The 27,522-nt window shown below is 39.9% G+C and overlaps 1 protein-coding gene across 2 annotated transcripts; it reads right to left on the reverse strand.

The window, feature by feature from the left end:
- Window positions 1–19,937: 19,937 nt before the first annotated feature.
- Window positions 19,938–22,758, reverse strand: ctsl.1 (cathepsin L.1). 2 transcript variants are annotated; one of them, XM_026340420.1, is made up of 9 exons: window positions 22,619–22,758; window positions 22,347–22,447; window positions 21,961–22,103; window positions 21,643–21,840; window positions 21,375–21,566; window positions 20,922–21,087; window positions 20,731–20,836; window positions 20,315–20,418; window positions 19,938–20,141 (listed from the first exon to the last, which is right to left on the reverse strand). In XM_026340420.1, the coding sequence occupies exons 2-8, from the start codon at window positions 22,444–22,446 to the stop codon at window positions 20,319–20,321; spliced, it is 1,005 nt and encodes a 334-aa protein (XP_026196205.1). In that variant the 5' UTR covers window position 22,447; window positions 22,619–22,758; the 3' UTR covers window positions 19,938–20,141; window positions 20,315–20,318. The 2 variants fall into 2 exon arrangements, with proteins under 2 accessions (XP_026196205.1, XP_026196206.1); XM_026340421.1 differs by having other exon boundaries at window positions 22,623–22,757.
- Window positions 22,759–27,522: the final 4,764 nt, after the last annotated feature.

Genomic DNA, 27,522 nt, shown 5'->3' on the forward strand with positions numbered 1-27,522 from the left:
TGAACATGAGGGAGAAAGTAAAGCTGACACAGTCACTCTCTAATTAGTGTATTTATGTAGCTGACACTTCACGTCCAGTGTCTTCAATCACTTTCAGATGGAGCATCCAATTCATGTACAGTATGTTCTCTGCCCACATTTGCTATTTGCTACCTCCGCTTGCCTAATTACTGTCATTCATCCTTTATCAATGAGAAGTGGTGGGAAGCAGCTGCTACTGGGTGGCTGTGTTCTCATATGCATGCAAATATACATGTACACACAGACACACACACACACACACAGATAAACATGCACACTGCACAAAAATGTCACTCAGTTATAGAAATTCAGATATTTTTTAGCATATTTTACCTTTCCAAGTGATCCTCTGCCAATTCTGTTCGTCTGTATTTGGTATTCTGACGCATTCCCCTAGATCATATAGTGTAGCACACTAATGTTGTGCTGTGCAGGAATCTATTTGAGGCTGCCTCTTTGACACAGGGGTGATGGCATATTTTATTAGCTCCTGCTCAGGGACCGGTGAGAATCTCACCTGAGAACGCTTCTCTGACATTGTGGATCCTGAACTTCTTTGTCCCTTCTCAACCCTTCTCATCTGTCTTCCCATCCTATTTCAGCAACTTCCAATCATCCTCCCTCCATCTCTCTCCACCCACCCCTTCCACACCTTAATCCCTCTGTCATTCTTACTTCACTTCCCTCCTGCTCCAATCCTCCAATCCCTTACTGTGTTCGGGCCCTCTCATTGCATCTTCAACAACAGATGCCTGTTATCGGTAAAATAATCCTGCAGTGCTTTGCCTCCTCCTACTAACAGGCATCCTCTCGTGACAACTGGCTAATTAGGTGTCACCACAGAAAATGAAAGATAAACGGTCAGTAGATAAAGCCATAAAGCTGTCAACTGTCTCAATTTGGCAAACTTGGAGGAGGATTGGACGAAAGGGAGATGAGGTGGATTAGGTGTAGAGGTCAGTAAAAAAGTGAATAGCACAGTAAATGCTGTGAACGGATGAAGGGATTGGGTGGAATTAGGAGGAACGAGGATTGAAAGGTAGATAAATGCAAGAGAAAATAAGACAATGAAAGAAGAGCTATGCCCTGAGACACGAAGAAAGTAGGTGAGAAAGAGATGTGAGAGGCAAAGGCCACTGCTGCCGTTCACTGTGGCCTCTAATAAAATGCTCCAGTCAGACCCTTGGTATGAACACGCATGAGAAAACACACACACACACACACAGACACACACAAAGGGCAGTTAGACTTCCTGATCGATTGAGCCATGCCTTGCTCTGACGTCTCAGCAGGCCTCAAGATGAATGAGCTGACCTACGAAAGAAAAGAGAAAGATGAGAAAGGAAGGAAAAACAAACCTTTGGCTTTTAAATCTCAGAGGTTTGTGTCACGGTGGTTGGAGGATGGAGGGGGGTGGTGTACTAACACTCCTGCAGATGTTGGTGTTGTCTGATCTGCAAAACCTAAAATTTAGTGTCAATATCATGTGACTGACTTCTTCCTATAGACATGGCTTAAAAACCAAACTATAATCTCACAGGACACTATTCGGCAGGAATATTAGTATTATATAAAAATATTTTTATGTGCTGTAGTCATTTGTTGTCATTTAATTTGCTTCGAACGATGCATGAGTGTGTATGCATCTGTGTTTCTGTGCGGTGTCGACTGTATGACTTGCTGCGCCTTAACTAGAGCCCGAGACAGATTTTACTCGCTCCTCTTCAGCCAAGCGCTTGAGAACCATCCATCACCTATCCGCTGATGGTCCACCACTGGCTGACCTGTCACTGCTACTAAGACGAGGCAGCACTCACACAACAGCCAAGAGAATGACTGTTGTGCACTGAAAAGGGCACATTGACTAATAATTGGGACTGTGCCCACACTGAGCTCAAGGCTAATTAGTTGTGCATCACCAAAAATGTGACCTCCATACTAATGGAGGCTATTGTGTTTGCAGCTATTCAGTATACAGCAGGTAACTGACAACAGACTCTCCTGCCATTCAGACTTCCTCTGGTGCAATCATGAAATGTTAGCATATTATAATCACTCTCACAAATATATAGTGATGATATTAATTCTTCATTAAGGCAATTATGAACAAGACCATCCAATCAATCAATCTCATTAGTTTCTTTGTCAAGTAGTCTGCCTTCTCCCATCCCTGCCATACAGTATTTAATGCCATGATGCTCATTTAGTGTCAGTGCTTGTTTAATTCTTTGCTCAGATATGAAAATGTCTGGTCACAGATGGCTTTCTATCAGTTTTTATATAGAACATATAAACGAGAATATTGCTCAGGGATAGGACTGCTGCACTGTATTATAAGAATGACAATAATTTTCTATGCACAGCAATAATGACAGAATAAAACTCTTTGTTTAGGAGAACTACAGGTGATGTGGCTGTAGCTCTATCTAACTCATGCACGCACGCACACGCGCACGCACCGAGCATGTAAGCATGTGTTTATTAAACTTTCAGCCACTGTCACAAGACCTAAAAGCAGTCTTTGAACAACCTCCAGAAAATGTTTGAACTACTTGTGAAATGGGGGTGAATGGTGCACAGTAGTAGCAAAGTTTCTCCTCACCGACTATGTAAGGAAACACAAAAAGCATATAATTAACAACAATCACATTTGATTGTCATTATTTATCACCTGATTTGTCATTAGAAATTTTGGCAGGTTGCCCCAGTTGATCAAAACATAATACACAAATTGCATTTAAACTTTTCCTTTCGGACCTAGTTTAAGACATAAAGTGCTTAAAATTCTCTTCTGAAAAATTTGTTTTCTCACAAAAATCCACAAAATCCTGTTCATGCACATACTGTATGTAGATGTCTGAAACTGAAACTGTATTGGGACTTCTCACATTACACTTTAAACAGGCCCAGTGTTGGGACAGTATAGCACCTTGTTGTTGGGATTCAGTGTTGTTGATGCAATGTCGCTAATGTTCTTTTGACATAATTCAGTATTGTGTAGGTGCTACAGTATATTTGCCCAAGATTGGATCAGTTTTTAGAGTGTAAGTAAACTTTTAACTGCTAAATTATTAGCAAGCACAGAAAAAAAGCTTAATTTTAGCTTTGCTCTCTCACTGAATAAAGAAGGCCAGGTCAATACCACTGAATTGTAGGGTGGTACCATGTGCTTACATGAGCTCTTGGGTTACTAGAGCTAGAGATGGGGACTGGTTCAGCTGGTACTAGGCAGATTATTTAGTACTTATTTAAGATGGATGTTCTGCTTCAACATCTAAATTATCATCATTATCCCAAATTACACAGGGCAGTGTGTTTTCTAATGACACCGTTTCAGTCATTTTTGCTAGGACTTGCTTTCTAAATTTGTGCTTTGCTGTATGTCTTGGGAATATAGCAGTATACAAAGACAAATATACCATTCTCAAAATGTACTACACTTAGCAGAGATTTGCTTAAAAGTTTTACTATAAAATAATCTCAGGGTGCCACTATATTACCCTGAGAGTGCTTTGGATCCTCAAGCACCCCTGTAAAAACAGATCCTGCTTTGAAGCTACCATTTTCAGACACGTACGGATGGCAAAAAGACAAAAAGTACCTGCACTCTTGTATGCACTCACACATTTAGCAAACTCACACTCTCCCTTCACACACACACACACACACACACACACACACACACACACTTCCATATACAGTAACCCCAGGGGAGCATCACTCAAACCACTGAAGAGCAACAGGAGGTGATTACTGTGATCTAGCTGTACTCACCTTGTACTCCAGTAATGGAGCCGGCCACAGTGATGGCTGTTGAGTTGACGTTTTAAGAGCTTTAATGGACTGGTGAGCCTCAGGTGAGAGCTTGGTCTTATCTGCTCTATTTTAAAGATGTACTCATACATACTGATATAATGTATGCCAATTTGATAAAAGTGTCTGAACCTATAGAAATGAGCTTTTACATTATTTTAGCTCTGCAAATATAAGTGCAGGTTCTTTACAGATGGCGGTTTTTGTCACACAGAGGACCATCTCTAGCCATGTCTGCAGCCAAGCTTTGAGTGTTGATTACTGCTTGAGTTACAAAACAATCATTTTAGATTATCGTAAATGCACCCTTCTTATGTTGTCTGAAGGCTACAACCACATATCTGCTGGACTTGGAGATTTAAGCAACACTCTATAAGAGACACAACAGGTGATTTAGTCTATCTTTACTCTATTTCTGTAAGGGTTTCTACCAACCAGGCTCAATGAGGAAACGACAGGCTACGACTGGTTAAAAACATGTTTTATTTAAGAACACCAGCAGTAGAGCTTGTGAGTATTCCTGAAAGGGGAGACTGAGAAGACCCGGGCCAGCAGGTAATACAAGTATTATCCAAAATGAGGGTCAGATCCAGAAGAAGGCTAATACCAGAAAACACAGTCAAAGAAGGCAAACAGAGTCCAGGGTCCACAATGAGAGGCTGATCAGGTAATCCGATAGAGAGGAGAGTGGAGAGGCACAGACAGAGACTAACAATCAGATCGTTAATGGGCAAAGCAGGAAGTAAGACTGTGACAATTTCTATTATTAATTCTGAAGAATAATTAGCATATATTTACAGAGATGACTCAGATTAATCAGGTAGTCAGAAGTAAAGACTTTAATTTACAGACAAAATTATATACAGTATGTAGGGAAAGACCTTACTAATTAATCCATGTTATGTTGAAAGTGAGAAAAAAAAAAAGAAAGAAAGAAGGCTGACACCGTAGCATGTTCCTTTGTTCGAGTCCATTTACTTAATTTTGTGTCAAGCATCAACTGTTTTGAGCTTCATCTTGTCTTGTGGCCTATTGAGACTTTGTCTCCTTTACTGGAGCACCTCAAGTATCATCACAGAGGATTATGTGACTGTTCTAATGTGGAGCAATATCAATATAATAGTTTGCACTACATCTGCCGCGCTTGCAATTTAACTAGATACAAGATACGCTGATGATTGCTTTTTCCCTCAGAGAGTCTAAACTGAGTTACATTTTAATCTTCCATTGAATCTAAGCACTATGACTTACAGTGTCTAAATTTAATGAAGTGGTCTGCTCCAGCACAACTGACACAGTGAAACAGATCTGGCAGAGGAGTAAATGTGGGGAATTAAAGTTGTGCTCTGTGTTGTTCATCGCATATAGAAGAAATGTAATTATTCACACACTGTATGGCTTGTGGGACAGCAAGATTTTGGTTCTACCACATAAAACCAGGGATGATAACCGCAATTTTACCAGAGCTGCTCCTGAGGGACTGAACTTGACCAGCATACTTGTTAATCCCTTAATCTAATGACAACAAGAAAAGATGGTCAGTCTTAATTGTAAATTTGATGTGAATTTGGAATTTAGACCCAGAAGGAGATCATTTTTATGTCCAACCTACAGAGGTCAACGTCACTAAAAGCTTATATATATATATATATATATATATATATATATATATATATATATATATATATATATATATATATATATACATATATATATATATATATATATATATATATATATATATATATATATATACACATACATACATACATACATACATACATACATACATACATACATATACATAGACACAGACGCACACCATCTCACACAAATGTGCGCCCGCACACATGCTGCAGCCTAGCTGGAGGTCTCAGAGACAGGAGGAGTGCAGTGATGGATGGGTTGCATCAACTTTCTCCAGACAGCCAGTCTGCGAAGTGGACAAAGGGACATGGAAGGCCATTGCTCAACACACACTTTAGCCCCAAATTGTTTGTGTGTGAGAGAAAGCGAGAGAGAGAGAGATGGGGAAGGAGAGAGTGCACATCCTGGCCACTCTCCTGTTTTTATCTCTGACCATGGTTCCTCTCTTGCAGGACTCAGGGCCTCATTCTCCCTTCCCATCTGCCCCAGCACCACCTTTTTGTCCCCCAGCTTGCTGTACTGACAGGTGGAGTTGCCACGATGATGGATGACTATGCGCTTAGTTTCAGTGTCAGAGTCCTGCACCTCTGCTACCTGCCATGTGGGTCCCTGTCAAAGACTTCCTGTCAGGTCAGCTATACTCTTTCTCTTCTTTCCATTTCCCTCATTTTATCCAGCTCTTCATCTTGATCCCTACAGCTCTCCAACCTCTCCTTAATTTAGCTTACCTGTACCACTTGGGCTTAGTTCCAACGTTGATGCATGAGTGCAAATTTTTCTAGAAATGGGTTGTCAACCTGATAAGTTCTCTAGAGCTGCACAGCAAAGACAGTAGGTTTGCCACATATCATACAGAGCAACATTTTTATTCACACCAATATTCTTACAATCAGTCTATGAAGAGTTTCAATACAGGCATGCTAATGAAGACATTTTCATCACTGAGCTGCAAGATATGAAGTCGCTGCTTTCTTTCTTGCACATGGTCGCCTGTGAATTCTGTGCATGTCTGTGCGTGTTGGCCAAAGTGCACCTTCATTTGTCAGCGTGTAGCTGTGTGTTCATTATGCAGTGAGCTTCCTGAAGAGCAACCCTAGCTTCACACCACACATTTAAAATACTAGCCCTTTTTAAAATGATATCCATAATCTAGGCACTCATGAGCTTGTCTATGAATGTAATTATGCTGTTCTTTATTAGAGACCAGCAGCAGCCATGCATCTCCGCTACCAGGGACTAGTTAGTGTGTCCTAATGAGCCTTTAGCTTCCAACCAGAAACCCTGTCAAGCATTATTAATAAAGAGCCCATTTGTGCAGGTCTTACAGTTTGGACACTGTGACCAGAGAGCCCTGCTTATTAAGATTTATCTGCAGGAGTCGTCAGCAAGGTTGCAATGCACAACCAGACTTTAAGAGGGTGAAAATGTAATAATGATAGCAATTTTTTCTAAAAATTACAACATGTTTATGTCTTTGTTGCTGTATCTTTTCAGGAAACCCGCTTTGATTTCCAGTCTCACATAAATGTCCTCAGGCTGTTTTACAATTACTTTCACATTATAACCACATTTCCCAAACCATTGTATTGCACTGTTAAATTGTTAGTGCCAACAAGGAAGAGCAAAGACATGTGGAATAACTTCATGTGGAACAGAGGAGAATATATTTACGGTCCAATTCTCTGTGCTTGTAGACTTGATGTGTTAATAACAAAAGCAATTTGTGACAGGTTAGTTTTAAAGTAATTGGTGTAGGTTATTTCTGAGCCTTGAATTGATCAAGCAGGCAGTGGATGAATAAAGACATAGAAAGTGCCACCACCATGCTTGAAGGGGAGCTGTGAAAATTCTTCAAAATCCCATCACCAAACACTTATTTAACAACCACAAACTGCAAATTGTGCAGGATTGGGTGTTTACATGTGTTAGGATGCCATTTAAGATCAGCATATCTCTAGATATCATGTACATATTCAAACTAGGTACTCATGAGCTTATCCCAGTGATTACAAACTGGATAAAAAGGGGTTTATCACAGCAGTTGGAAGGCAGCAGAACTGAACATAATGAAATAATAATAATGGTTGTCCATGTGTCGTATATTAATTAGTTCTGCTTATTTATTCTCTAAGGATAAAGTAGGTGCTGGAGTTAAATGTTTCACAGCAAATGAAAGTCCTAAAAAACATAATCACGATGCAAACAAATAATCTCTACCAGCTGAGAATGATTCTGCTGTGATGGATTGGTAGATTAAATAATTAAATTATTTTTAAACTGATAAATAACACTTGCATGTAATGATCATACAGTACACCTATGCAGCATGTGCTGCAGCCATCAGTGGTAGCACCGAGCACAATGCAACAAGGCAAGAGTTGAAGACAAGTTGTGCTGTCTTAGATTTTTACTTTAGTTTGTAGTTGTCATAATGTGCACACAGTGCATCCATAAATAGCCTAGCTAATGAGATGACAGATTTTACTATACCATTATATTGTAGTTCTTACTGTGGTTCTGGCAAATATGTCTTGTTTTAATAGACCGTTGAGGGGAATGTTGCAGTTTTGCTGCTTTATGACCATATTAGATTTTATATCAATGTGATATTTTTCAGGTATTTAATTTGCTGGATTAGCACAAATCAGATATCCCTGTCAGCTTATTTAATTCATATAGTTTCACATTTGATTTTCCTGAAAATGCATATGTACAGCCTAATAATACAGTAGTATCACAATATAAAATAACTTTTACCTTTTGTAGAGAGTTTCATCCATATGAAAGCTTTTACTTCTATAACCCATTCTTGTAATTTGTGATTGTTTTAAAAGCAAAATTAAATGTCTCAAGGGAATATGAAGAGGTTGACGTTTGGTGAAATCATAGATGCCGTTTCAGATGCCTGAAGAACCACACAAGCTGTGTCTGCATCACGGCACCAGTATTCCAGCTGTATGGAAATCCTGCATAACAGCAGTCAAGACCTCAGCTTATCTCCGACGCACAACTGTCTAACCCACCTGGGACTCTTTACTGTCTGAAATGTGACTGCTGCCTCTCTTTCTCTCTCTCTCTCACTCTCTCGCCACAGCCTCTCTCCACACCACAGGGATGAGTGATGCTGTCTCCGCCTTGTCTTTGACTGGCAGAATAAACACAGTTACCACAACAGCAATGCTCTGAGACAAACTACAAGCAGCAACAGAAGTAGACAAACACACCACAACTATGACAATATATGGCAGGAGAGATAAAACTGTCACAGTTTTAGCAGAGGTGTGTGTGTGTGTGTGTGTGTTGTGTGAGCCCAGAGATGGTAACAGAGTTAGAAGGCAGGAGGGAGAAGATTCACGTGAATATGGCAGGAGGAGGTCTGGGTGGGGGAACTTGAAAGCAGTGTGACCGAAGGTTGACTTGGAATATAATCATGACTAGGGTTTGTGTATTAGTGTGCTATTATTCCTAGACTATAATTAGTGGATGAGGATGAGAGAGTGAAAGAAATATATAGAGGCACCTGCAGACAGACGACATTCAAATAGTATTTAGAGCACAGACAGGTGTGTTATTAGAAGACCCAGCCACTCAGTAAAACTAAAGTAGCATTAAAGAAGCCTTTTAAGTTCCACCTTGCTCTTTCTTGTGTTAATTACAGGCAGCAAAGAGACTGAGACAAAAAGGCAAAGGAGGAAATGGGTAACCTGAGGCGGTGGGGTGGCGAGCAGGAGCGAAAAGCAAACAGAAATGAAAGATGGAGATGAAACAGTAGAGGAGAAGCGAGCAGCAAACAGAAAGAAATTTGCACAAGAACAGAAAAGCATGTCAGAAAACAGACCAAGGATAGAACGACTGCAAGAAACAAACAAAAATGTCATAATGGAAAGGTAACCAGTGGGGAGAAACATAAACAGAGAATGATAAAGAAGACTGACAGGCCATAAGGGAGACCACATAAATGTGCATAGCACCCGGCTGCTAATGCCATTCTATGCAGCAGCACAGCTCCAGTGTGCTGATTATGAGAGCATAATTTGAGACTGACAATCTTATTCCAGTAGTGCAGGATGCCAAACACATTCCCAGCCCCCATCTTTTCCCCTCTCTGTGTTCTCATCCTGAGCTCACACAATAGCCATCTGATGAAGACTGAATGATTGGAGGAGGGACAGAGTGAAACGTGAAAGAATAACAAAAAAAAAAAAGAGCACTTGGAGAGGCTGGTGATGGGGAGAGTGCAAAAAAGAAAAAAAAACAGAGAGAGAGGGCGAAAAGGGAGAGGTGTGGAGAACACAGGCTCAGTGCAGCTGCAATTAAGGGACCGATTTTGTGCCAGGGAATATGTTAATTCTTCCTTTGTGTGTGCAGTTGATTGGCCATTGCACAGCTCACCAGGCGGCGAGGGAAGGGGAAGCAGTGGGCTTGGATGCCTCTGTCTGGTGCAGCGTCCATCTCAGGCTTCATTTAGCTACACATCACAGTCAGCAGCACTGGAGGAAAGAAGACACTTTTGTCAGCTTTCCCTCCGTACATCAGGGAGTCCAGTATGTAGGTGCAGCCATGGGATGTGGGGAAAGGGATGCTTGCTCAATTAGCAAGCCCCAGAGATGAAACAAGAACAAAGGTACTCATTAAAAGTCACGTATGACCTTTATATATGAGCTGAATCTCTGTTCACTGAAGACTGGTTGTAATTTTGGACCTAAGGGATTCTGGGAATACTTTAGGAGTAGAGGCTACAAGAGAGGGAACTGAAGCTGCACTCTCATTAGCTCTGTAGCTGGTTTTTGATAAAAAAAAAACAAAAAAAAACAACAACACAATAATAATAGTACATTGTATTTTGACAGCCAAAAATCTTTGGTATGTATTTTTGATCTTCATATAAAAAACAAATTAAATAGACGTCATGATAGAACTGTTGTTTGTTGCCTGCTAAATATACAAATGATGGTTGCTGCATAAGTAGAGTAGTGTTATATAAAATGTTCCCTTGTATAAAATCTAACTAGGCTGATAAAGTATGTTGATGCAGAATCTATAATGTTGTGGATGTGTGTTGTCACTATATTGCTTTTTAAAAAAAAAGCAGAAGGTATCACAAGGTGCAGTGAGCCTATGGCTATCTCCTTGTACACTGAGCATAACTGTCCTTACCCAACCTTGATCATACTGCACAGCATGCACTTTAGTAGTCTCTAGTTAAGTTACTACCAGTGATACTAACCAAGCCAACATACATTATTACTGTAAGTATTATCCTGCTTTGTTTAAAAATGGTTTAACAGGATTTTAATTGATTTCCTTTGTTGTGTGCATTACATTCTTGGAGAGAAAATGATCAGTATGGAAAAGGAATACATTTAGACCTCATTTGGGCCTGTATCCATACAATATGCACCTCTCAGTTTAACTGCAACCTCAAAAATGACCTTAAATTTTATGATAAATTATCTTAGTTAAAGGTGAAGATATAGTTAGTTTCACTTGATTTTTTTTAATAGGAACTTGGGTAGTAGGAAATCATAAACAGATATCAATATCAATCCAAAATTTTTAACACTAAGAATAATTCATTCTTGATCAGATCACATTAAGTCAAATTGTTACCAGTATTTCTACTTTTATTAAATTAAAAAATATTGTAGTATTAGTCCCTGTCACTCTCTTTCCTTTTCTTTGTCTTTGAGTGATGAAGTCAGAAACAGTAGAGTGTAGCTACTTGCTTCATCACCATCTGGTCCCCAGAAGAAGGAGGCACAGCAGTGCTCTCACGATGCACACCCACTCACCAACCCACAACATTACAAACAGACACACACACACACATGCAACTTTACTCCAAAGCAAAAGCCAAGATCCTGCAGTAGCACCAACATTGAACACAAAAACGCCAACACACATGCTGGTACCAATAGGAGCATTCACAAGCACACATACAGGGACATGCAGACTTCACCACCCACTCTTTCTGCAAGGTGCAGTCCATCTGCTCACTCGTTTCTCCATGGATTTAGATAGTAGAGTCAAAATGTGACAAGTTTACTGTACATTTAAAATCCCAATTGGTGCAAGTACACATAGAAAGCAAAAGATCAGCAAGGGCAATGTCACTGGTTAAATTTATCATGTATCCAGTGTTCTTCACAGTTTTTACTGTGTGTGTAATACATCATCATCACAAGTGATTTGTATATTATCGTAATATATTTAGCTATTTATCTATTTTTGAAAGTATTATTTTTAAAATTCAAGTCTCAACTTTGTACAACACCACTACTACAATAAAACATACATATCTGCACACTGCAAAATGTACAGTGGCAAGAAAACTATGTGAACCTTTGTACTTTTGTCTTTCTAGTTTCATGGTTTTCTTAATTAATTTTTGATAAAATGTGATCTGATCTTTATCTAAGCAGAGTATTAACAAATATATTGTGCCTAAAGTAATAACAAAAAAAATACAGCTCTTTCATGTCTTTATTGAGAACAACCATAAAAACCTCACAGTGCAAATGGAAAAAAGTATGTGACAATGGCCTCAAAAAAGCTCATTGGAGTCAGGTGTTAAGTTAAGAAAATTAGTTTGGAGGTGTGGACTAGCTCTACTTCGACTGACAAAAACTACTCAAACCTTTTGAGTTTGCTCTGCACTAAAAAAATATGCTTATGTGAGCCATGCCTCACCATAAGAAGCTTTCAGAGGATCTTTGATCAAGAAATGTTGATTTACATAAAGCTGGAAAGGGTTATAAAGTGATGTCACAGACTTTAGAAATTCACCAGTGAACAGTTAGGACAACAATTTACAAAGAGAGACAGTTTGGGACTGTGGCTACAAGGAGTGGGCGGCCAGTCAAAATGGCCCCAAGAGCAAAACAAACACTCATTAATGAGGTAAAGATGCAACACAGAGTGACAGCTAAAGATTTCAAGGCATCGTTGGAACTGGCTAACATCTGTGTTCCTGAGTCTACACCAGGTAAAACATTGGTCTAGCAGGGCATCTATGGCAGGACACCACGATGGAAGTTGCTGCTTACTAAAAAGAAAATTGCTGCATGCCTGAAGTTTGCTAAAGAGCACATTGACACTGCACAGCAGAATTGGCAAAATGTTTTATGGACTGAAACTAAGATTAAACTATTTGGAAAGAGCTCACAGCACCACATCTGGTGTAAAAAGGGCACTGCATATCATCATGAAAACAACATCCCAACTGTATGTCTGGTGAAGGAAACATCTGCTTTGCTGCATCAGGACCTGGCCTGCTTGCAGTCATTGGGGGGAAGATAATTACCAAGGAGTGGCCAAGTCAGAGGCCAGACCTCAACACAGTGGAGATACTATGGAGCGACTTGAAGAGAACAACACAAGAGACATCCAAAGAATATGATGGAGCTAAAGCAGTTCTGCAGGAAGAATGGACTAAAATTCCTCCTGAACGATGTGCAGGTCTGATCCACAGCTACAGGAAGAGCCTGGTTGAAGTTATTGCTGCCAATTGGGGGTCAACATACTTTTTCCACTATCACTATGAGGTTTTTATGGGTGTTCTCAATAAAGTCATAAAAAATTAGAATTTGTTTGTGTTATTATTTCAGGCACGTTAGCTCATTTTTCAATTGTGCACTTAAAAATACACAAAGGAGTAGGAATCAAACCTACAGGAGGGCTGGAGTTTGATGGATTTGATTTGATATTCTAACAATACAGGACAAAACCATAATCCTGCCTAAGGTGCCAAAATGGCTGTAAACATCACTGAGACATAATGTGTCGATAAAGAAAGGTTGAATGAAGGATTGCCACATGCACAAACATGCAAAGGCATGTGAGCACAGGCAGGAAAACCTTTTCCCAGAACAATTTATTTGTAACACTTAAACCAAACTGAAGCTGAATGCCAGTTGAGAGCAGACTACAGAAGAGATCAGGCTACGGTACAGAGCTCTGTGCGCTCAGGTTGCTTGCTGCAGCTTAAAACATCACTGATGGCTGTTTCACCCTCTGACTCACTAAATTAACTCCAAATCCATTTACCAGCGTTGCAGCTTAAGCCCTCCAGTTTGGTCTTGGTCTTCAGCGGTTTCTTCTAATTGAGTTTCTAGTAATTACCACAAGGCTAATGCATTGTAAGTGCCTTCTAAATCAGGGGTAAAGATTTTGTTTCAGACTACAAGTGCAAGCAGTGATTGTATGCATTGCGATGCAAAAGAAGCTTTGTAATGCATGTGTAAAAAAAATAACATAGGTTCATCAGAGACCTTCGTGACAAGCAGCTCACATCACAGAGAGAGGATGATAGTCCCCTTTCGCTCACTTCTCCTTAATCCGTGACTTTGATTCAGAGTGCCAAACAGAGGTAACCTGGCTGACACGCTGCACAGGGTCCTTTGATCTGTGCTGGCGAATTTGACAACAATGAGTGGGCTGATGCTGGTTGGATAAATACACTTGAAGCTGAACAAATTAGCTAGTTACCTCGCACTACCCATGTCTTGACTCTGTAAAAATCGTGATGGGATTGTGTAAACAGTTCCTTTTGGCTTTCAGCTTTGTCGTGATGGTCAAGAGAGAGTGAGAGGGAGCTCACAGGAGTTACAAGTAAATACACTGCTCCCACACCCTCATGAAGTTGCCTGAGACCTTCCCTCTCTCTGAAGACTCCTTTAATTAGGCTTTAATTGCCTTATTAGCTCTTGCTATCGATGGAGGAGGGAAAGCTGTGAAAGAAAAGGGTCAAAAGAGGTGGAGAGGAGGAAAGCTAACAGGGCAGATAAACAAAGCTGGGTAAAAGGGGCAGACAAAGGACTGGAGCTGACAGATGCATCCACACACACACACACACACACACACACACACACGCACATAAACAAACAAACATGCATGCTGCAAACTCATGCACACACATACACCGTATGTACAAGGAGCTGGTTAATGCAGGTGAAAGTGAGGCCATATCCTTTGGGAAAGAGCTGTCAGGCAATATAAAACAGAAAGATAAAACGTAGTGCAGATACAAGAGTAGTCATGTATCTGCACTCAGGCAATTGACCCTTCACCTTGAACTCAGTACAACAGGGGAGATGGACCACATAGAGGACCAAGCGAGAGGTGTGGCATCAAGAAATGATGAATGGGAGAGATGTGGTTTGAAGGCGATGAGAGATGCAAAAGCAGTCCAACGAAGAGGGTAAAGAAGAAGAAGTCCAGAGTAAATATTCTTCAAACCACACTCTGGGTCTCTCAGGTATCCCTCAGTGTAGCAACAAGTCATTCAAATGAAAACTATTGAAATCAAATTAACTGAGCATATGATGTATATGGTTAGCCACACTAGCTTCTTCACTTCCCTGTCTTCCACCCTCCGTCTTACATACGTGCACCTGTCTCTTAAGATTCATACGGTTGGCAGCTAATTTCATTTTCAGTTTTTTTTTTTTTTTTTGCAATCATCATAGCTGGCATTTGTTATCTTCACAGGCCTGTGGCTAGTAATATCCATTACAACGACCATTCTGCTGTGATGGAGAACAAAAAAAGCTTAAAGACGTGAAACTTAGTGGAGTTGAAGCCTAACTCTAAACACAGTGCCGAAATAAAACTAACATCTGTTATACAGGCCCAACAAGAATAACGGCTGACATTTTTTATCACTGCTGTAGGCTTTACCAATACATCTGTTGCTATATCCAACTCTACATGGTGAAGTGATACTATAAAAGGATGCCAGTGGGAGTAAAGCTTTCACATAGGAGCATCTGCAGAGGCAATACAGCAAGTTACCTTTCCACTTTAATATCTCCTCTTCATCTGCCACCCACTGCACGCACTCATAGATGCACACAGTACATACTTTATAGCTGTAAACTGAGAAGGAGAGCTGTTGTTTGCAATCGTGCTGATTTACATATGCCTTCATGTAAGTATACTCCCGTGTGCATGCCAACGTGATTGCACACCTTTGCGCTGTAAGTGTGCATCAATGAGTGTGTTTGAACCTGGATGTGTTTGTGTATAAGTACGACCGTGCGGGTGAATCAATCCATCAGGGAAACGGAGAAGTGTTTCTTCCCTTCCTGCACGTTGTTCCCCAGCCTCATTAGAACCCATTCAGTCAATCAAGCATGAATCCCTAACACAATAACATGCAAAGTGCTTTGTCTGGGTGTAATTGGCCTTGCCAGAGCTGTTTTTCTCAAACAGTTAGCTTCACTCGTCTCTCTCAGACCGCAGCCAGGAGCCCTGTCCAAGAAATGCAGCTGGCTAGAGGAGGATGGAAAAATGAAACAAGGAGGAGAAGAAAAGAGATAAAGATAAAGAAGGAACGATTAAAAAGAGCAAGATAGATGGGCAAGTATGGATTATTGGCCTCCACTGTGGATTCCCTCCCTTTAAAATGATAAATATTTAAATCATCTTTCTTAGGGTTTTGCTTTTTTGTTCCTATGTTCTTACTCTGTGCTTCCTGTGTTGATTAGGCCAGTGTGTGTGTGCGTGTGTGTGTGTGTGTGTGTGTGTGTGTGTGTGCATGCATGCGTGCGCGGGCACATCAGTATCATGTGCGGTCATCCAGAACTCCTGTCTGTCACAATCACACGCTCCCCATTACATGACAAACCAGTTGACATCCCATTTCCCCATGCACGCATAAACACACAGCACATGCAAGGGTCTTCACACACACACACACACACACACACACACACACACAGAAAGGCATGATGGGAGATGGAGACGCAGGAACGAGGCCCTGTCTGAATTCCCAAAAGAAAAAGCTGTTTGTTTGCTGTAAGGGGTGACACGGCTGACTGACACTTTCCTCCAAACCAACCCAACAGCCAGTCTATTAAAATTGTGCACTGACATTGTTGATTAAACAGACATTCAGTTCACGGCATGTGCTTCATTACAAAGTAATGGGTTTATTGGTGCAGGGAAATGTAGTCTTGTTTGTATGTGTGGATATATGGATGTTTGTATGCACTCTGTGTGCATGTGAAGACCAAAGACATGCAAATCAAAGAAATACATCTGATTTTGAACCAGAGCTTTGCATGTCATAAAGGCAGACGGAGCACCTAGCTTGGTCATCATTAGTCAAGTGCTGCCATCTAGTGTCTATCAAAAACAGTTTCGTCTAATGTGGAGTCACATTTAGTGGAAAATTAAACTTAGCTATAGACAGAGCTTGCAACAAACTAATTATTAATGATAAATGAATAATTGGTGAAATTTCAAATGGACACCGGAGGAGACAGCAGGATCACTGTTTATTGTTGTGCCACGCTTCCCGTGTCTCTTTAATCTTTCCTGGATCTCTCAGCCTCTCACAGATCGATAGCTTTGTTTGTTACAGCAACACTTCTCAGTGTTTTCTCTTGTCCCTCTCTGCAGGAAGTGAACTGGATGTCCTATTCTGTGCCATGGTTATGCTGTGATTCAAAAAAGCCAAATTAAATTGCCTAATTGGTTTCCTTGGGAAGGGTAAAACAGATTTAAATTGATTACCGGTAATGGCCTTTTGTGGAGCCGCATTGGCTTCTGCTGTTTGAGGAGGATTTAGTAAAACCAATTAATTTGCCTCACCTCTTACGCACCCTCCTTCTGTCTCCATTTGTCTCTGTCTGGGAGCTTTTGTCATCTTTTGCTTTTTCTACTTCCTAATGCCCTCCTTCATACTCCCAAAACTGTAAAGGATGATGATGATAACGTCACTGGATAACAATCATTCAGGCATAATTGGCTGAATACCGTCATACTGCTGTGCTGATAAAATGGCGTAATGTTTTTTCCCCCCTACATCTACTGTTACAAGACTTGCCTGACAAAAGGTAATTTAAATTTCTCTTTCAATTACCGTGGCCGCGCCTGTTTGCTTCCACATGGCAGCTCTCTCTGCTGCTGCAGCTGAGGAAGGAAAAAGTAAGCTGTCAAGGTCATATTTTGTCACACAAGCTGATTAAATCCTTAATATGTTATCCCCCCCCTCTCTGTACCCCTGCATCAGTGTTTCTCCACCTCTCATCAAATATCATCACAACCAGACCTAATGTGACATTTAGAATGGGCAGATTACAAGCACTTAATGTGATTTCATTAATTACGTTGGGGCAACTATTGTGTGTGATTAAAACAGATGTCACCTACCTCATAGGGGAAGGAGAACAATCATTTTCTCACTGATGACTTCTATCAGCAAAGTCAAAGTTGACTTCTTTTTTTTTTTTGGCAAATTATAAAGTGTCTAATGCCAAATCAAGAATGTAGCATCATCTGTTACTGTGCTGGATGTTTTTCAGCTTCACTGTGTGCAGTAAAATTAAACGCAGTTGGGCTAAATAGCCCATGACAAATGAACAAAATAATTTCAAGCATTGTAAATTTATTTATAGTCGACATCATGAATTACAAATGAATGGAGCAACCTTACACTGCCCTAAGATTCAATAGAGATGTAAGAATAATGACTTAGTAAGTATTGCTGTTTAGTTGGATTATACACAAAACCCTTGAGCATTGCAAATTACAGTTGAAAGAAAGCCAGACTTGATTACTTTACACACATTTGGCATCGGGTATTGTAAGATTGTGTTAACAGGTTATACTGTATGTTACCCTGGAAGCAATGTTAAGGCGTCACGTGAGCTTCACAATAACATTTATCTGTACTAAGGGCCACCAGGATGTTCTACAGCTTTACAGCGCGAGAGAGGGCAGAGTAGAAAGAAAACAGGCTGCTAAACACAGTTTTAAATTGCAAATAATAGTATAGTAATACAATGTAGAAACTGGGAGACACAATTAGTAAAATAATCCTCTTTAACAAAGGATTTAATAATAATAAGTTAAGGCTATGAAGAAATATGGGGATGCAAGTTGTACGTTTCTAAATTGTGATGGATAAGTCACTTTAAAATAACCAAATTTAACTAAATATGTAGTGTGAGTGAGAGGATCCCGTATCACCAACTTCTTTACAGTCTACCAGTGCACAGGTTAAGAAATTCAGGTTGTGTTCAATCATCTGCTTCATTTGATTTGTTGTCATTGCTTGTGACTCATTCTCACAATGCCGGATCACATTGTGAGCGATCCACCGTTTTAATATTCCATCAGTGGTTTTGAAGGATCAGGACAAAAAGAAAATACATTTCCCTCATTCCTCCTTTCCAGCTGTTTCATAATCACAGTTTATATGGAAACCGATTATTGAGGATTGGGTGGATCAATTATCAGGACAGGAGGATGTGACAAGAGAAGAGGATGATCTTGAGAGCAAAAGACGGTCTGTAAAACATATTGATGCTGATAAAGGTCAAAATACATAATGCTGAGATATTTCTCTAAAATCCATATTGGCTTTGTATCATATCAGACAAGAGCTTCAACCACAAACTTGTATAATTTCAGACTCGGTGTCTCTGTGTGTTGTGTTTCACTTCTACCTCTTCGTTTTCTTGTGTCTTTACCTGCAAAATGATCTGAGATAACCTTTTACAAACCACAGAATTCTAAAGAAAGTAAAACTGTATCCTGTATCCAGGAAGATAAAGTGAGGAAATGCTATCCAAGCAAACAAAAACTGCAAAGACAACAAAAAAGACCAAAGAGAAGATATTCCTTTCCCCTAATGAATTTTCCACTTTTGTAACTCCCTGCCCAAAGCTTTTATCTTTGGCCCGGGGTTTGCAAGCCCAGAAGCCACAGCAGCAGTTGATATCTGTGTCTAAACATCAGACTTTGTGAATAACAAACACGGTTGCTTTGAGTGAATAATTTATGTTAGTCGAAACCGGTAGAAGCAATGAAGCCAGATATGACATAAAGCCCCGAGATGTGAGGATGAAATATGTTATCTATAACTGCTTGTCTTCAGGCAAAGTTCTCAGCTGCTTGTTGTGCACACATTTGAATAACTATAAATAAAGCAAGTGTATTTGAGATGTTAAAAAGCCCTCTGTATGTGTATTCATGCACAGAGCACAATATATTGTTAAACAGATAGGCTTTAGAGCAGGTAAATCGTGTAAATCTACAGTGCTGAAGCTTCTTCGTGTACACTCGTCTACAGTATACCACCACAAGTGACTCAGTAAAGACAGGTTAATATCCTGTCACAGGTTGTTGACCTTCTTCTTTGCCCTGTTACCTTTCGTCGCCTTTTTCTGTGAAATGCCATCATTTCCTTTCATTTGCTGCAAGACTCATTCTGATACGACTGCAGCAACAAGTCACAGCTACTGCAGAATTTCTCACACTTATCACTGATGCCTGTTTGCATACACGTAGGCCTGTGCAAACTGTATTTGCAATTGTATGGATAAGTAACAATAACAAATTTACTACTGTGTTTATGTGAAGCACTATTTTTAAGGCACAGAACATCAGCACAGTCCCTTTTTTTATAGCAGACAGTACAGAGCAACAAAATCACAAACACATAAATGTTCTTTTTATATCTTGTTGTAAAACATTTTATTTCTTTACATTTATTTACAATCCATTAAAAAATTATGCTACTGAAAGTGCAGCAGGGAAAAAAAGACTTGAAGAAATATCAGTGGAACGTTTGTTCCCTAACTCAGTTCCTTTATGAAATTAAAGTAAATTATGTGTCATTGTTCTCCTTCTCGCTGAGGAAAGACCTGGACCTGCAAATCCAATAAACATGAACAACAACCAGTTAATAGGCAATAAGTTGCTAAATGTACCCATACAGACTTTCAGGTACATCACTCAGGAATTCAACTTGTTTTAATAGCATTTTAAATAGCTTTATGTCATAAAAGAAGGAGAAAATGAGGAATTATCAGTTTCTCCTCACCTGTTCAGACCAGGGGATAGCTGGCTGCAGTAGCAATGCCACACTGGTTGTTCTTGTTCCTGGACATCATGATGTATCCCTTATCTCCCCACCCTAGACCCCAGCTGCAAAAACAAATAATATTCTGCTGATGTTGGGAAACATAATTATTGTCTTGTCTTGTTATTGTTAACGGCACGTAGAAGTGTTATGATATCATAGAAGTCAAATAGCAATATCAATACATGTTAACAGATGGTTTAAAGTAGAGAACTTCCCAAATGAGTTTCACTGAATTTTTATTGGCCATAAATAACACAGCTTATAACTGCTGTCAGTGAAAACAGTTACTTAGCTTTTTGTCTTCTCTACTGAGTCAGTGTTAGCAGGAAAGAAGCACAAGGATTCAGGTATGAACAGCAGATATGGGCATTTACCTGTTCTTGACCAGCCAGTAGTCTTGACCTTTGTTGCTGCCATAACCCACAGCCAGCACACCGTGGTCCAGCTCTGTGCTGCTGCAATCCGGCTCATCATACAATCCTACAAAGACCCTTGTGTTAGTTAGACAGCCATGCAAGCAGCCACATGTATTACACATTACAGTATTAAAAGAGTAGTTGTCCACCTGATTCATAGAGCTGGAAAGATGGCTGAGAGGCATCAATGCCCACTGACACAGGTCCGATGGTGGCCACAGCTTCCTTCAGGGCATCTTCATCACCTTGAGTTACATCAACGTAACCTGTACATGTAGCACCAATATTGGCAGGGTTGTACCGGCACTGTCCATCCTAATTCAAAGAAAGTAAACCATGATTGAAATGGAATGACACATTTTTATCTTACTGATGTCTTGCACATTGAAGAATGGAGCATTTTATTTCAGGCTTAAGGCGGAAGTGGTTTTTGTAGGTAGTGAAATTCTGCTCTGCAAAGTTTAGTTGTACAACACATTGCGTCCACAAGATGGCAATATTGTACACCTGTCACACCAAAGGTTTTGTTTTGCAGAGATCACTGCTTTTTCCATGATGATGACTGTTTAACAGATATCAGCATACATCCACGTTCTGTTTACCTCAGCCTCATAAGGGTAGGAATCTTCTGTGTCAATTCCTCCATTGGCTTTGATGTATTCAAAGGCATAGTCCATCAAGCCTCCCATGCAGCCCATGTTACCATAGTCGCCAGAGCAGTCAACCAGCTGCTGCTCACTCAGGGACACCAGCTTTCCTGTCTTCCTGAAGTTTTGACCCTCCAGTGAGCCAGTCTAAAAGAGGCAGAAAAGAATTTAAAAACCAGAACGATTCCTGAATTAATGGAAGAACAAGTGAGGTGGTACATACTGCACTGAAGGCCCAGCAGGAGCCGCACTGCTTCTGATCCTTGACTTCAGTGACATATCCCTTGTCCCTCCAGTCCACACTGGTGGGCAGATCATTGACTTCAGGCAACCGGAAGAAGGCAGAGCCATGGCGAGGCTGAGAAGCATTGAAGGAGCCCAGACAGCCCTTGGAAATCAGGTGTTTGTACTCCTGGTTTTCCTGGCAAGACGAGGGGGCAAACTTCAACGTCAGTATCCATCATGTCATTCTTATCTGTATTCTTACAAGTTGATAGCAAAAGAATATATATAAAAACAAGATGTGTTTTTCTGTGCATACCAAGTCAGCAAAGTAGGTCATGCCAAGACGGTAAGACTTTATGCCCTGATCGGCCATAATGTTGTGCACCAGCACCAGTCTGCGGTTGCTGAGCCAGATTTGCCTACGATGAGCCTCCTCTGATGGAGAGTTATAGGATCTTCCTGCCAGTTACAGAAGAAGATAATTAAAGTCATTAAGAGAACAATGAAGAATTAAGATGATGAAAAATTGTAATTGAATCGTTTTACTTTAACATTTAAGGTCTGATTATGAGCACACAGTTCTCTTCAGATTTAAGCCTTACAGACAATATCTTTACAGACAACAGCAACATCTACTGAATTTGAGAGAATATCACAATAAGAGAAACCTAAGAAATCCATAAAGAGTTGCTGTTCTCTCACCGTATTTGAGTTTCCAGGCATGGAACTCTAGGTCTTCCAGAGTGAAGCTTGCACAGCTGGCAACAGCCAGAGCAGCAGCAGCAATCAGCAGCAGTTTCATCCTGAGCAAAGAGATTTTACGTGACTGGAGGGAAACCACACAGGTTCAGACTGAACTCTTTCACGTCACTTCTTTCATCTTTGAGTATCTAGTGCACCTACTCCACAGGAAGTGTGTGAGTGTGTGCTCACGTGTGTGTTTGTGTGTGTCTGTTTGTGCTGCATTTGCTCACCTGCCTCTTTGTCGATGTGCGCGAAGACGATAGAGGTATAAGGACCTGTTGGTGATGCCGGGCTGTGTGAGAGAGCTGTTCTTATATACTGTAGCTGACTACAGTTATGACTTGCAGAATGTCCAGTCAGGTGTCTGTCAGCAACCCATAAAGTCACAAAGAAAAAGAGAGTGTCAGTCATAAAAATAGGGGATGAGCTACGTATGATGTGAAGTTCGCATGATGCCATTCTTTTGGGAAACGTATTTACCAGTCTAAACCTACAGTCAGCAAAACCAAAATCCTCAGTGTCACGAACTACTTTTTCTAAACCACTGGAGTTTTTTTATGAGAGAATGTCCAGTGAGTGTTTTTTGGTTAGAAATCATATGCTCGCATAAAGAAGAAGCAGTTTTGTTTGTTTGTTGATGTGTGACAAACCACTGTTGGAGTTTTGTGTTTGCTCCACTGCCCTGATTCCAGTCAAACAGTGATGGGGATTCCACTCAAACAACAAAAACACAACAGACCTAAAGAAACAATAGTCCATTCGCGTGCTGATATATGCCTTCATCTTTCTGTTTGAGTTCAAGCCTTTCAGCCTGCACTATGCACACTGGAAAATCTACCTAATAGAGGTGTGTTGATTTCTTGGAAACGTAGGTGGCACTGTAGCTAACACCCACCTATTGAAAGTTTATTTGCGTGACTCACCTGAACGATTGAGTTTTATTTGATTATGTTTAACCCCTATTTTTGCCCTCACAGACGATGCCGTCACTTTATGCATTTCTTAAACGGCAACTAGAAACGAACGTGAGATCAAACTGATCTGATCTGATGAAGTGTCAGAGGTACAGATTTCCCTGCTGCTTTACTTGTGTGGCAAAAAAAGGACTGTAAAATAAAGACTAACATTTGTATCGTGTGACAAATTAAATTCATGCTGACTGTTTCCATTAACTGTTATTCATGATTTCCTTTCTGTTTCCACACGCACATCCTGTTTTCAACTTGCATATAAAGTTCAATGTGTTCCTCTCATGTTACCTTCCCTCATTGTCAGGAATTTTAATACAAACATTATTTTGCAACTCGATACACAAAGAGACACTTTGGAAATATGAACGAGCAGAACAGAACAATAAAATAACTTTCATTTCTGAAAACAATGTCAACAAGAGTGTGGATTTGTTCTTTAAACTACTTTTACCTACATGTATGCACGATATCCAATTCATTTTTCTAAGGTAGTTCACAGCTCTTGTCTGACTGTCGCTCTTCCCTTGCTTGTTATCTCTCAATCTGTCTGACAGTCACAAGGTCTTTGTGTCATGATAGTACTTCAGACCATAAAGTCGCTGTGAAACCAGGAAAAACTGAGAGCTCAGCTAAAAGGTTTACAGAATACACTAAACCTTTGCCTGTTTGTGCCCGTTTTTTTTTTTTTTTTCTTTTTGCATAAATCCAGTTTACATTGAAAATGTTTGTACACATGTCTGAGTTCCTTCCTAAACCGACTGTTAACTAACTTATGTCCTGGGTTTTGTCCAATGCAATGTGGTAAAAACCTGAACAAATTAGAAAGTAGACATGAGATTTCATTAAGTACTGATTTCTTATCTTACTATAGTAAGATAAATGTAAATGTATTCAACATGAGCCAAAACATAATTGCAGCGGTAGTTAGTCTAAAAAGGTTTACAAATCACTGTTTAGACAATTTGTAACCAGAGAAACACATGGGTAAGTGCTTCTGACCTGGCACAAGGTTTATCTGCAGAAACTACTGTAGTGACTGATAAAATGTATGAACTTCATGCTGCCGTGAATGTGCTCAAAAATACTTGATGAAATTTTGTTGAACGCTGTAAAATGGAGGCTAATAGATCTAGCTGATTCTGTAGTTGCAATAAAAACAAAACACAATGGAAATTGCAAAACTAGGAAGTCAGTTTGTACAGGAATGAGGATGATATTTCTGTGATAAACAATTTACAATGAGCAGTCAAGTGACAAGTCATGAGTCAGCACAACAATGATAATTCAACGGAAAACACTCCCAAAGTTTACAGGTCAAAGTTTGTGCACTTCTTTGAATTAGGAATGATTTAATGTAAAGGATGTTTTAGAAATAGATTTCACCCATAGGTTTACGTGTATGTAGGGATGATGTGTTGCATGATTCTGCATGGCAAAACAGAAACCAACTAACATCTGAGGGGGAAAAAAACATTGTGTCATGATATTTTATTTGTCTCTTCCAGTTTGCACATGACCGTTATTACTGCTAGGGGTTGTGATGACACATTAACTATGAGAAACGCATGACAAAGAATACCCAGTTATGCAACATTTCTCAAATTAAGGAGAAAAACAAGCCTTCATTTCCTAGTCAATGATGAGGTACAGATTGAATTTCATGATGTACAAAGAAGAGTGCAGATTTAATAAGCATGGTTTCATATATAGTAAATGTAACAATTTTACATTTGCAGAACTTATTCTTCATAAATGTGTTTTGTTTGAACATCTTGTTATGATCTCACAAATGGCATGTGAATATATTAGCATCTTTTGTCTTATGACTTTCACCAATAACCAGTCACACGACACAGTTTTATAAGACTGAATGTAGGTCAACTCAGGCCAACCCGGGGTTTTGTCTTACTGAAAGCGGTGATTCAGTTGACAGCTACAGTTAAGAGAATCAGCTGTCCCCAGGACTGTTATCACTCACTTCCCCACTTAGACATGACAGCACACAGTGGAATTAGAAAGGGTGTTTTCCAAATAAATATTACTAAAAATTAATCATACTGCACTCATGATCAGAACATTTAGATATTAAAAAATATTCCCCAGTCACCAGTCACCAGACAGTAACATGTACATTCAATTTATAGGTGGACCTCAATTTAACCCCTGTGTGGTGTTTGGTCACGTCAAATCACGCGAGAACGTCCTCTCCGCTCATTGGTCAGATGATTCTGCCGCGGGAACAGAAAAAGTAAATACAGGAAGTGAAGTGTTGTGGACTGCTGCACGTTTGTGTGACAGGAGAGAGATGATTTCACTATGAATGTTAACACATCCTGCTGTTTATTGTTGATTACGTTACATCGCCTGCAGAGTCATCAGACCTGGTGTCTGTGAGGCACTTCACCTCCTCAAGTCCTCGAATAATCAGCATGTTTTTGGTGGACAAACGAAAGAAATGGAAACATAAGCACTGCCCAAAGCCCTGAAATCATGCGATTCATAGCGTTTGGTCCCGTTTTGGTTCGGGCCTCGGGTCTTTGGGGGGTCCCGGTGCACTCGAGTGCGATTACCGTGTTCACCCCAGACAAAACGAACCGCACCAAGAGCGAAAACGAACCTGAGTTCGTTTGAATCGAACTAAACTCTGTAGATGTGAAAGCAAGACTCACTGGCCTTGGCTCATTTTCTGTAAAGAACATATATCAGAACATATTTTTGTTGACCACAAATTGAACACCCCTGGCCTAAAAAGAATTCAAAACAATAAATAATAAAAATAAATAAATAAACACTAATAGAAGTGTTGAATTTGTAGTTCCTGTGTGCCACCACTTCGCCCCCCTCCTGTCTGGGCATGCTGTTAGTGTGTGTGTGTGTGTGTGTCCGTGTGAGAAAGAGTGTGAGTTTCGGCCCCGTCATTTAGGCCAAAACAGTGTTGCAAGATTTAAGCACTGACACCTACAGAACAATGCACAAAAGCAAATGAGTACTGTTTGTCTTACTCATGGAGCCATTTTGTTCAGTAGGGCAATACTAAGTCTAATTAAACTAAGTAAGTTTATTCTCTTTAAGGAGTTCTTCCTCTCGACTGTTGCACAGTGTTTGTTGGGATTTCTACATAAATCTGTAAGAGCTTAACTTCACTATGTAAGGTATTGAGATGATTTTGCTGTGATCTGTTGCTATGTAGATTAAATTATTCAGCCAGTATTTGCTGAATAGGGAGTGCGGGAATGAGGGAGACCAACACAACTCATTTGCATTTGTCAGTCAATAAATCCACATTTTAGTTATGTTACTTGTAAGAGGTTTGTAGATTTTATTTAAAACTTTGTCTTACAAAGCAGCGTTACTACAACAACATACAACCATATATGTCTATTTATATTTTCACAACTGGAGTGATAAAAAAACTTTTTTTTCTATTTGAAGCCAGTTTTGGTATTGTTTTAAATACACCAGAAGAGGGCAGCAGTTCCTCAGGCTTTGATTACACATTTGGAGGTTCCCCTGTAGGAAATCTAGTGAGGCTGCTGTTGCTGGGATTTCTATTATTTCTCTAATATCAATGAATATATAGCTAAATAGCAGAAACATCTCTGTGTATAGTTTGATTCTGCATGTTAAATTTTAGATGAAACGACATTTGAATCAACACTCATAAACTGCAGCGTGCACAGCATTTGAGTTGACTGGTAAGAAGAGCTCCTACACATGTAATTGCATTGGTAATGCAATAAATCTATATGCAGTTCTGCTATAACAGATAAAATCAATTGATTGGTGTGATGATGACCTTCATCAATAATATTGTGACAACACTGTGTTAGTGCCACACATGCTGTTGCAATATGAGGAACATGGCTATTATTAATGCTGTGTAGAGTATACCGACATCTTCAGTAACTAAAACAATGTGACAATAGCTGTGAGCACATACTAACATTGGAGAAGATCCTGGAGGATTTTGGAAACCCTCAGGTCCAGTGACAATACATTAGTGTGAAAAGGCAGTAAAATGCTTGGCATGGGAAACCCTCGCCGGTAAACTCTTCTAATTTAATTAATTTACACATTTGCTCAGCTTAAGGCCAATCACATAGTGGTCTGGTCTGTAGCGGAGGTCACACATAACAGTCACAAAACTGTAATAGCGGCTCGGT

Source organism: Anabas testudineus, chromosome 22 (assembly GCF_900324465.2).
Source record: "Anabas testudineus chromosome 22, fAnaTes1.2, whole genome shotgun sequence".
NCBI classification, from domain to species: Eukaryota; Metazoa; Chordata; class Actinopteri; order Anabantiformes; family Anabantidae; genus Anabas; species Anabas testudineus.